General features: G+C 41.6%; 1 protein-coding gene across 1 annotated transcript; it reads left to right on the top strand.

Moving 5' to 3' along the window:
- Positions 1–481: 481 nt before the first annotated feature.
- On the top strand, positions 482–3272 carry LOC106570190 (type-4 ice-structuring protein). Its single transcript, XM_014142237.2, has 4 exons — positions 482–693; positions 1968–2034; positions 2386–2497; positions 2869–3272. The coding sequence occupies exons 2-4, from the start codon at positions 1986–1988 to the stop codon at positions 3068–3070; spliced, it is 363 nt and encodes a 120-aa protein (XP_013997712.1). The 5' UTR covers positions 482–693; positions 1968–1985; the 3' UTR covers positions 3071–3272.
- Positions 3273–12969: the final 9697 nt, after the last annotated feature.

Genomic DNA, 12969 nt, shown 5'->3' with positions numbered 1-12969 from the left:
TCTATATCTCATCTCATGCTGCACACCATTTCAATACACTTTGTTTTATTTCTTATGTCATGGAAATTGACTAATATATTCCATGGTTTGGAACTAAGTAATATTGATCGATTAACTTTGATTTATTCAACATGGGAACATTTAGAAAATTAATCTGTGTATTCATAGATGACCTGTTTTAAACAAATACACACACGAAATAGAACAGCAAACATAAACAGTTAACATGTGATTCACACAGAAAGTCAGAAACAGCTGAACTGAGTCATCTTCAGGCTGACCCCTGGACAGTACTGTGGCTGCCATGTTTCTGTACTTTTGCAATTCTTGTTGTGTTTTAACAGCTTGGTTGTCATTCTCTCTGTTTTGTTGTTTCTTGTGATGAAATGTCCTGTGTATGTTTTCTTTAATCAGATGCTTTGATAAGACACCTACTGCGTTTGAGCAATCAGCACTCCTACGCAGGAGGGGAACTCTTGGACTTTAGAGTGGATTGCCTTGGTGGCAAGCTGAGCAGCAAGGGTCAGCCTGCAGTCACATGCTAGCACAAACATCCAATGATAGTCCTGTACTTCAACCTACGCTGCCAATGGGTCTGCGTCTGAGGTGGGCCGTATCATTTCTGAAGGACTATAAGACGTTTGGGAGGCCCAACGAAAGATACCATCCGATTTAAACTGTCCTGCAACTCAGGTGAGTGGTCCCCTTTCTTTCTCTGCCAAGGAACTCTTATGCTTGATGCAGTAAAAAGTTAGTTTTTCGTGCAATATGTTGTTTTGTAGTGAGTCAGGTATCTGTAAAAATGGGCATTCAATTATAGAGGGACATTCCTTCCCAACCACATTGTAAGCTGCACATTTAAACAGTATTGCTATAAGCAGTAGTTTGAGAGTGATCTTTAGAGTGCTTGATAGATGTTTCATTGCTGTTTTTCCAAGAGGTAAACTGTCGATGTGAATCAAGATGATTCTTCTCAGGGAATTCAGAAAGGCAAATGAAGATGAAAATCATAACAGAGTCCATGTCTAATTCAATTCCAAATTTGCTCAGACAGGCAGAACATGCAATTTCCTAGGGAGTCGGGGTAATGGACATTACATTACCATTCAGACCATTTATTATGATTTGAAATCTTCCTGATTTGAAATCTTCTTGAATTAACTGAGTTAAATTGAACTGATCTCAAACCTGCCACCAAGTGCACTTATTTGTTATCCCAAGAGAAAAACCTTGAAACTACTAAATGCTTTAGAGATGGCCATCCTACCATCCGGCAGTGGTGGAAAAAGTACTCAATTGTCATACTTGAGTAAAAGGAAAGAAACCTTAATAGAAAATGAGTAAATTAAAAGTGAAAGCCACCCAGTAGAAGAAGAACCTTGAGTAAAAGTTTAGAAGTATCGGGCTTTAAATGTACTTAAGTATAGTGGTGGAAAAATATTATTTTGTCATATTTGAGTAAAAGTAAAAAGTAAATGCTTACAGGCCTACATAAAATTCCTTATATTAATCAAACCAGACTGCACAATGTTATTGTTTTTTTAATTTAAGGATAGCCAGGGGCACACTCCCACACTCAGACATAATTTACAAACGCAGCACATCTTTAGTGAGCCCGCCTGATCAGAGGCACTAGTGATGACAACGCGTTAAATTGATAGGTCCGTGAATTGGTCCATATTGCTGTCCTGCCTGAGCATTCAAAATGTAGCAAGTACTTTGGTGTGTCAAGAAAAATGTATGGGATTAAAAAATACCTATTTTCTTTAGGAATGTAGTGGAGTAAAAGCAAAAGTAGGCAAAAATATAAATAGTAAAGTAAAGTACAGATACAGCAAAAAATGACTTAAGTAGTACTTCAAAGTAATTTTACTTAGTTAATTTACACCACTGCCATCCAGTGATCAAACCACACCTCCACAGACCAATGGGGACAAGCGAATTCTACCACTCTCTTCTCTCCTTAGGTGCCCTACTCAGCAGCCATGAAGTTCTCTCTTGCCGCCCTGGTTGTCATGCTTGCTCTGGCACATGGTAAGAGAAAGTTCTTCATATCTGAAAGGTGCACTCTGTTCGTCAGTTTCTCCCCTGTGGCAGCATTCGGAATTAAATACACAATCGCTGCTAAAATTACATGTATTTTTCACAAATATTTCATTCTGTATGTGGTTCTATAACTGCATTTCACATATGTGCAATATATAATATAATAATAGTGAGAGATATGCTTGATATGAAAATGTTATATTCCAGAGTTGGTGGATTTATTTTTAACGGCTGTATGTGTAGAAGGTCTTGTATGTGTTGTTGTATGCTATATGGGCATAAATGGTTTGTGTACAATGTGGGCCTCTGTTAATGACGTTACCCTCTGGCTACCCCTAGGAAGCCAAGCAGCACAGTCCCCCGAGGTTGAGAAACTGGCACAGTACTTCCAGGATCTGTCAGCTCAGCTGACCTCCACCACTCAGGAACTGGTGCAGAAGATCCAGTCAGAGTGAGTGACATTTTTTTAACTATTAAAAATATTTGATACACTTTTTTTTTAAACTATTACATTATTTGATACACTTTTGAAGAACCAGCCCTTCCAACCAAGTCCTAAATAAAAATTTGAAGAAAAAACACAAGTCATCCTCATTCTATTGCCTTATAATTTACAATAAAGAAACAATGAATGGAGCAGCCAAAAACAATGCAAAATAATGGATGTAGGATCAAAAATTATATACCCAAAAATTTGATGAAAAAAGGCCAATGGCCTGCAAAAGCATTAATAAGCAATGTGTTTTGATCCTATTTTTCAATAATATTTTTGGCACTACCTATTGTGTTCAGACCACTAATCACCCACTCCTTTCCGAACAGGACCTTCTTAGAGGATGGGAAGGCCCAGCTGCAGCAGATCCAGGCCAAGCTGGCACCACTGGCCGATAACATGCAGGCCCAGCTGAAGCCCCTGGCTGAGAACATGCAGGCTCAGCTCAAGCCTCTGGTCGACAACGTCCAGGCTCAGATGGAAGACCTCTTCCGCAAAGTGATGGACCAGACCAAGGCACTCGGCCAATAAAGCATCTCTTTTTCAACAACCTGACCATCTTGGACCGAATCAACAGCTCCATAGGCTTACAAGAAGCCAAAACCAGTTCACCAAGAATTGGAACCAGACAAACCTTCTGTTTAAGTCATTTGCATTTGTGCCAAGACCAATGTTGTTGACATGCAAAGACAGACAGTAGTAATCTAGAACATCATTAAAACTTGTAAACTGGTCCTGTGGTCTCTATTGTAATTTGTTGTCTATTAATTTTGACAGAAATTAGTTTCCAATCATACATCCCTTAGCATGTTTGTTTTGTGTCTGATTATTGAAATCTGCTTCATTTCTTAATTTAGGAATTATAGTTTCAATAATAACCCATTTTACTACATCACAGGTCATACACTACCAACCCATTCTCTCAATAAAGAAATCACTACACTTCCCTCCGTATTTATTTGGACAGTGAAGCTAAATGTTTAAATTTGGCGCTATGCTCCAGCACTTTGGATTTGAGATCAAATGTTTCATATGAGGCGACAGCACAAAATGTCACCTTTTATCTGAGGGTATTTTCATACATATCGGTTTTCCCGTTAAGAAATAAAAGCAGGGAAGAACCGGATTGCGGCTACATGGTATACAGCTACAGACGGAAGTGAGGCATACATTTGAGCATTTTAACTAACCCTAAACCTAACCATTGTTTTAACCTTAACCTAATTATCCTAACCTGCTACATTAAGTATCCTAACCCGCTGCGTAAGTTCTCCTCTCCTACTATGAAAAGTAAATTCTGTCTGTAGCTGTATACCATCTATGACAAAAAGTAACGCATTCAGAAGTAACACGGCCATTTTCTCAAATAATACAGACACTGGAATGATTTAATGACACACGCAAGTGTCTACTGCGAAAGACGACCTCCCTGCAAAAAATCTGCTCGCTGCAACATTTCAACAAGTTATCAACAAAAGTTGTTTTGAGTGAGGGAAAGTAAAAAAAAAAGTTGTGCTCATTTTTTTAAGGTTCTTAACATGTTATTTTCTTTAAAAAAAAAGTTGTGTTCATTTTTTTAAGGTTCTAAACATATGTTATTTTCTTAATCCATCTAGTGACTAAATTACAGCATAGGTTTAAAATATATTGATAGCTACTCTTGGATGCTAACCAAGGAGAAGGTACAGGAGAGAGGGGTGGGGCGGAAGTAACATTGGTAGGGCACAGAAGTAACAGATACTGTGCACTTCTCGCCAGACTTCCAACCCAAGCCTGTGTTACTTTGGCCCAAAACAGGTACAAAAGTAACGTTGCAGTAGTTCTGTTCTCGGTCTATTTCATTTGAAGTCCTTTAACCTAGAAATGAAATTACAGTTGCTAATGGTAGAGGACATGTATAAGTTGTTTATAATAAAATATGGCGGCTTTAGCTCTATCAATCTCTGAGTAAATAAGTGTTACTTACGCCCCGGGTTCTCCTCCACTTTATGTATCTAGTCCCTCCATTTGAAGAAGTCAGTATTTGGACAAATTCACTTATAGTCTATGAAAGTAGTCAAACGTTTACTATTTGGTCCCATATTCCTAGCACGCAATGACGACATCAAGCTTGTTACTACAAACTGGTTGGATAAAAATAATACTTAATAATAATATCACAACTTAAGTCTTCTACCTGCCTTCTCGATTCTGGAGAAATTGGTTTTCAAACAGCTAAATAATCTTTAAGTGCCAATTGTATTTTTTTGAAATTCTAATCTGGATTTTGTGCCCACCATAGCACAGAGATGCCTTTGTTAAAGTGGCATATCTTAGGATCAACACAGATGTCAAAAAGCTCTCTGTCCTTGTCTTAGATTTGAGTGCAGCATTTGATACTGTTGACCATGATGTCCTTCTGGACAAACTTCTCCAGTCCAGTTCTTAACTGGTTTAGGACCTATTAAACTGGTCAAGAGATTTTTGTAACTCAGAGAAAATAGATACCACGTGTGGTGTTTCACAAAGTTCAATATTGGGTCCGGTTCTTTTCAGTTTATATATGTTACCCCTTGGCAGAAAGCACGGCTATGCAGCCAATACACAACTTTAAAGGATTTTAACCCCACTAACAAAGAAAGCCATTGGTCAACTGCAAAACATACAGAATGCAGCAGCACGGGCACTGACCAAGACCAGATGGAGAGCACACAATACACCAGTATTAAATCCTCTGCATTGGTTGTCTGTGAGTTTTAGAATTGATTTTTACATCACTTAACGACCGTGCACCCCAATGCATGACATACATGCTTTAAAGGTAGCATGCGCAGACCAGCTGGCTGGTGTGTTTACGGACATATTCAATCAATCCTTATCCCAGTCTGCTGTTCCCACATGCTTCAAGAGGGCCACCATTGTTCCTGTTCCCAAGAAAGCAAAGGTAACTGAGCTAAATGACTATCGCCCCGTAGCACTCACTTCCGTCATCATGAAGTGCTTTGAGAGACTAGTCAAGGACCATATCATCTCCTCCCTACCTGACACCCTAGACCCACTCCAATTTGCTTACCGCCCCAATAGGTCCACAGACGACGTAATCGCAATCACACTGCACACTGCCCTAACCCATCTGGACAAGAGGAATACCTATGTAAGAATGCTGTTCATCGACTACAGCTCAGCATTTAACACCATAGTACCCTCCAAACTCGTCATTAAGTTCGAGACCCTGGGTCTCGACCCCGCCCTGTGCAACTGGGTCCTGGACTTCCTGACGGGCTGTGAGGGTAGGTAACAACATCTCCACCCCGCTGATCCTCAACACTGGGGCCCCACAAGGGTGCATTCTTAGCCCTCTCCTATACTCCCTGTTCACCCATGACTGCGTGGCCATGCACGCCTCCAACTCAATCATCAAGTTTGCAGACGACACTACAGTGGTAGGCTTGATTAATAACAATGACGAGACGGCCTACAGGGAGGAGGTGAGGGCCCTCGGAGTGTGGTGTCAGGAAAATAACCTCACACTCAATGTCAACAAAACAAAGGAGATGATCGTGGACTTCAGGAAACAGCAGAGGGAGCACCCCCCCATCCACATCGACGGGACAGTAGTGGAGAAGGTGGAAAGTTTTAAGTTCCTCGGCGTACACATCACGGACAAACTGAAATGGTGCACCCACACAGACAGCGTGGTGAAGAAGGCGCAGCAGGACCTCTTCAACCTCAGGAGGCTGAAGAAATTCGGCTTGTCACCAAAAACACTCACAAACGTTTACAAATGCACAATCGAGAGCATCCTGTCGGGCTGTATCACCGCCTGGTATGGCAACAACCGTAAGGCTCTCCAGAGGGTAGTGAGGTCTGCACAACGCATCACCAGGGGCAAACTACCTGCCCTCCAGGACACCTACACCACCCGATGTCACAGGAAGGCCAAAAAGATCATCAAGGACAACAACCACCCAAGCCACTACCTGTTCACCCCGCTATCATCCAGAAGGCGAGGTCAGTACAGGTGCATCAAAGCAGGGACCGAGAGACTGAAAAACAGCTTCTATCTCAAGGCCATCAGACTGTTAAACAGCCATCACTAACATTGAGTGGATGCTGCCAACATACTGACTCATCTCTAGCCACTTTAATAATGAAAAAAATTGATGTAATAAATACATATCTAGCCACTTTAAACAATGCCACTTTATATAATGTTTACATCCCCTACATTACTCATCTCATATGTATATACTGTACTCTATAGCATCTACTGCATCTTGCCTATGCCGTTCGGCCATCACTCATTCATATATTTTTATGTACATATTCTTATTCATTCCTTTACTTGTTAGATATTACTGCATGGTCGGAACTAGAAGCACAAGCATTTCGCTACACTCGCATTAACATCTGCTAACCATGTGTATGTGACAAATACAATTAGATTTGATTTGATTTGATTTGACCAAAAGTATGTTGACAGCTGTTCGTTGAACATCTCATTCCAAAATCGTGGGCGTTAATATGAAGTTGGTCCCACCCCTTGCTGCAATAACAGCCTCCACTCTTCTGGGAAGGCTTTCCACCAGATGTTGGAACATTGCTGCGGGGCTTGCTTCCATTCAGCCACAAGAGCATTAGTGAGGTCGGGCACTGATGTTGAGCGATTAAGCGTGGCTCATAGTCAGCGTTTCAATTCATCCCAAAGGTCTTTGATGGGGTTGAGATCAGGGCTCTGTGCAGGCCAGTCAAGTTCTTCCACATCGATGTCGACAAACCATTTCTGTATGGATCTCGCTTTGTGCACAGGGCATTGTCATGCTGAAAGAGGAAAGGGCCTTCCCCAAACTGTTGCCACAAAGTTGGAAGCACGGAATAGTCTAGAATGTCACGTATGCTGCAGTGTTAAAATTTCCCTTCACTGGAACAAAGGAGCCTAGCCCAAACCATGAAAAACAGCCCCAGACCATTATTCTTCCTCCACCAAACTTTACAGTTGGTACTATGCATTTGGGCAGGTTGCGTTCTCCTGGCAGACACCAACATAGATTTGTCCGTCGGACTGCCAGATTGTGAAGTGTGATTCATCTCCCCAGAGAAAGCGTTTTCACTGCTCCAGAGTCCAATGGCGGCGAGCTTTACACCACTCTAGCCGACATTCGGCATAGAGCATGGTTATCTGTGTGGCTGCTCGGCCATGAAAACCCATTTCATGAATCTCCCAATGAACAGTTCTTGTGCTGATGTTGCTTCCAGAGGCAGTATGGAATTCGGTAGTGAGTTTTGCAACCGAGGACAGACAATTGTCAGCACTTGGCGGTCCCGTTCTATTAGCATGCGTGGCCTACCACTTTGCGGCTGAGCAGCTGCTCCTCCTAGACATTTTCCACTTCACAATAGCAGCATTTACAGTTGACCGGGGAAGCTCCAGCAGGGCAGAAATTTGATGAACTGACTTGTTGGATAGGTGGCATTCTATGACGGTGCCACGTTGAAAGTCAGTGAGCTCTTCAGTAAGGCCATTCTACTGCCAATGTTTGTCTTTGGAGATTGCATGGCTGTGCGCTCTATTTTATACTCCTGTCAGCAACGGTGTGGCTGAAATAGCTGAATCCACTTATTTGAAGAGGTGTCCACATACTTTCATATAAGATAGTAAGTAAGAACAGTAGTCTATTATTGGTAATCCACAATTACTGTTTATAACTAAATGACAATACAATGGAAATAAAAACATTAGCAAATGATGAACATTACTGTAAATCATATAAAAAATAAGAATGCAAACAGACAGGATTCTCGGAATCAATCAGGACTGTAGTGCAGTTCATCACACGGCCACACTGCGGCCCTCTAATGTCATGGGTGGGATACACACCAGTACATCTCTAGAGGAAGGCAGCAAGACAGCGTGCTCAATAAATAGGGATGTCATTACTGTCTCAACTTTTATACTTTCACAGAACAAAATACACTGAGATGAAAACGTTGTGTGCCAAACAAGACAGACAGTAACAGCTCTGAAGCAGCACACAAACACAGAAGTGGGCTCAGCAAATAGCAAGAAATTATTTTCAGCAACTCAATGGCTCAATGGCTACTGGTCAAATTTGGTAGACAAAGTTTATGAATAAAACTCCAAATCTACAATACAACGTATTGCATGTAGTGTCCGACGTATTGCATGTAGTGTCCGACGTATTGCATGTAGTGTCCAACGTATTGCATGTAGTGTCCAACGTATTGCATGCAGTGTCCAACGTTTTACATGTAGTGTCCAACGTATTGCATGTAGTGTCCAACGTATTGCATGTAGTGTCCAACGTATTGCATGTAGTGTCCAACATATTACATGTAGTGTCCAACGTATTGCATGTAGTGTCCAACGTATTGCATGTATTGTCCAACGTATTGCATGTAGTGTCCAACATATTACATGTAGTGTCCAACGTATTGCATGTAGTGTCCAACGTATTGCATGTAGTGTCCAACGTATTGCATGTAGTGTCCAACGTATTGCATGTAGTGTCCAACGTATTACATGTAGTGTCCAAAGTCTGAAATTCCATGCATGATACATCATTTTATTCTGAGATCATAAGTACTTTTCAACGAGGACTTGAAAAATTATATACAGTACCAGTCAAAAGTTTGAACACATCTACTCATTCAAAGGTTTTTCTTTATTGTTACTATGTTCTACATTGTAGAATAATAGTGAAGACATCAAAACTATGAAAGAACACATAGGGAATCATGTTGTAAGTGTCACGACTCCTGCCGAGGGTGACTCCTCTCCCTGTTCGGGTGGCGCTCGGCGGTCGTCGTCACCGGCCAACTAGCTGCCACTGATCCCTTTTTCCTTTTCTGTTGGTTATGCCATTATTTGAGCTATTTAAGCCCGTCTCCCCACCTGTTCTGTGTGCGGGCTTGTTTCATTCATTTACACTGTGTGTTGTGTAGTGGATCGTGTTTTTTGGGACTTTGTATTTTGATACGCCCTGTTGTGTTGGGCGAATACTCTTTTGGTAGTGCGTAATAAAAAGCACTGTACTAAACGCTTCTGTTTCCTGCGCCTGACTCCACACCCACGACGTCCCAGCGTTACAGTAAGCCAAAAAGTGTTAAATCAAAACATATTTTATATTTGAGATTCTTGAAAGTAGCCACCCTTTGCCTTGATGACAGCTTTGCACACTCTTGGCATTCTCTCAACCAGCTTCAAGAGGAATGCACCTGGAATGCTTTTCCAACAGTCTTGAAGTTGTTCCCACATATGCTGAGCACTTGTTGGCAGCTTTTCCTTCACTCTACGGTCCAACTCATCCCAAACCATCTCAACTGGGTTGAGGTCGGGTGATTGTGGAGCCCAGGTCATCTGATGCAGCACTCCATCACTCCTTCTTGATCAAATAGCCCTTACACAGACTGGAGGTGTGCTAGGTCAATGTCCTGTTGAAAAACAAATGATAGTCTCACTAAGCCCAAACCAGATGGGATGGAGTATCGCTGCAGAATGCTGTGGTAGCCATGCTTGTTAAGTGTGCCTTGAATTCTAAATAAATCACTGACAGTGTCACCAGCAAAGCACCCCCACACCATCACACCTCCTCCTCCATGCTTCACAGTGGGAACCACACATGTGGAGATCATCCATTCACCTACTCTGCGTCTCACAAAGACACGGCGGTTGGAACCAAAAATCTGAAATTCGGACTCATCAGACCAAAGAATAGATTTCCACCGATCTAATGTCCATTGCTTGTGTTTCTTAGCCCAAGCAGGTCTCTTCTTTGGTGTCCTTTAGTAGTGGTTTCCTTGCAGCAATTTGACCATGTGTCGTGGAAATTCTAACGAAGTGAGAGAGACAGTCAGTTCTTCAAACAATCATCTTTATTTTATATCAATTCATTATTTGAATAATGGAGTTGGTCAACGACCACCCGTAGGTGACCGTTGAGAACCCAGCAGCAGATTTGCGTTACAGCTCTTTATAGAAAAGTACATCCTCCTGAATGTTTATAACAAACAACAGATTGATGGGCATAAAATACTGTAAAAACACCAGCAAATCCGCTCCAAGTGATTTTCATTTTGTAAATCTGTTCCAAAGTATTCCCACATATTATAGAGCGATATATGTAAGCAAGGTTTTGAAAGTATTATGTTTTAGTCAAATATATATATTTGGGCTACTTGTCCAGTTTGCAGTCTACAAATTAGTTGTAATTATGTTCTGGCCACTCGGCCATCCACTCAAGAACACTAGGTAGATGATCCCTATGCTGATGTTTTTGGTGGAATTGTGGCAAATAATCAAATATCGTTTCCATATACACACGTGATGGGGACGCTGGGTAATAAAGTATCCACTTCCTGAGTGTTTCCATTCATTGTGAAAAGCTGCTTCATTCTGCCGTTAAAATGTCCGGAATGGCACGATTCAAGTTATGAGTCAAAAAGCTGCTAAACAAATTGAAATGTTTCTTAAACTTTATAAGAATAGGCTGGTTTTCTCCAAAACAGAGATCCGATTTGGACAAATGCTCACGCACAGTTAAGACCTGCAGCTCTCACATCACTCGGAGTACAAGCAACATCTTTCACTTCATCAGCTTGAGAACGATTACTTTGCCAGAGAGAAATGCACAATTTACAGTACACAGCAATCATGGAGGAATGTATGGTGGTGTACTAGGAATGGATAACAAGCAGAAAAAGATATGGCGTGATATTTCAGTAGTTTAGGCAGAGAATTGTAACTAGATGATGCTCCCCATATGGCTCTGACTGGCTGCAGGACAGACCCTAGTGTTATTATACGAGTAATCTATAATACATTGCATAATCTATATAAGTTATTATACATTACGTCATCTGTACACATGTATGCATAATCAAAAATAAAGTACAGTAGATAAAATGACATTTAGGCACTTATAAAAAAAAAAACGTCTCCGCTGAATGATAAGGTGGCAGGTTTTGGCACAGGCATTTACATTATTGCTATCTGCTAAGATTTCACACCAATTATTATTTGAATCTAGAACGTTAACATTTTCATTAAGGCGGGACAGTTGCTGAAACAGATAATCCCTAATGTCGTTGTATAACCCACAGAAAAGCAAGGCGTGAGCTTTTGTTTCAACAGATCCATCGTTACAAAAAGAACAGACATTTATCTATCTAAGGAAGTGTTTGTTTATCAAAGGTTGTGCGTAGCTTCCGCTTTGAAGAGTTCCAAGAGTCATAAAAGTCTGAAGGGTCTTATCCTCCAAGGCCTAATCCCTCACCAACCAGCCCCCATCCTCATCCAAATTGGTGGATTCACCTTATGATATCCAGTGGAACAACCACTTTACAATAGTGCATCTAAATCTTTTAAGGGGGGGGGGGGTTAGAAGGATTACTTTATCCTATCCTAGGTATTCCTTAAAGAGGTGGGGTGTCAGGTGTCTCCGGAAGGTGGTGATTGACTCCGCTGTCCTGGCGTCGTGAGGGAGCTTGTTCCACCATTGGGGTGCCAGAGCAGCGAACAGTTTTGACTGGGCTGAGCGGGAACTGTGCTTCCTCAGAGGTAGGGAGGCGAGCAGGCCAGAGGTGGATGAACGCAGTGCCCTTGTTTGGGTCTAGGGCCTGATCAGAGCCTGAAGGTACGGAGGTGCCGTTCCCCTCACAGCTCCGTAGGCAAGCACCATGGTCTTCCATCCCCATCCTCCAGTCTAGTCAATCGGCCAAGTATAGTCAACTATCTGCTGCCAAGTTGATAATTAGCTAGGTTTGAAAGGCATGATTCTCTTTGTTTAGGCCTTCTGTGTTGCACTGTCTATCTTTGGAGGGGGAAGAATGTCCACTGACTACCCTTCTATATTGCACTCCCTTTAGATTGTCCATTTTAATCTCACACGTTTTTACATTAAATTTGTAAACTTTCTAATTTCAATAGCTCCTTGGTCATGTCACCTACTGGACTCAAAGAAGGTTCAGAATGTCCACTGACTACCCTTATATAGTCAGTTGACTATAGTTATTCCATTGTACTGGATCTAATGCATATTAGCATTTTAAATTCGTAAGTATAATAATGAAAACCTCTCTTGGCTGCTGGCTCTGTCACTTTCAGACATGCGCAGAGCAGACTGGAAGGGGAAGGGTAGCTCTTGACTTGAACCACAGGGGTTCTCTGTAAAGAGAGTCTAATCCAAAAGACACAGACACGCCCCTTGACTTTCAATTGGCACTCTTGACCTGTATGTATTCTCTCCTGATTGTTCTCCGTGGTGCTTAGTCAATGGGAACGGGCCCCATCATAAAGTTTTTACAGTCTGGCAGTCTGATTAAAGTGCCAGAGATATGACGACAGACATCCTCCTTTGTACGGTTGAAGACGGAAGTTCACATACACCATAGCCAAATACATTTAAACTCAGTTTTTCACAATTCCTGACATT

This window comes from Salmo salar, chromosome ssa14, assembly GCF_905237065.1.
Source record: "Salmo salar chromosome ssa14, Ssal_v3.1, whole genome shotgun sequence".
In the NCBI taxonomy this organism is placed as follows: Eukaryota; Metazoa; Chordata; class Actinopteri; order Salmoniformes; family Salmonidae; genus Salmo; species Salmo salar.
This window is presented reverse-complemented; position numbering and strand designations above follow the sequence as displayed.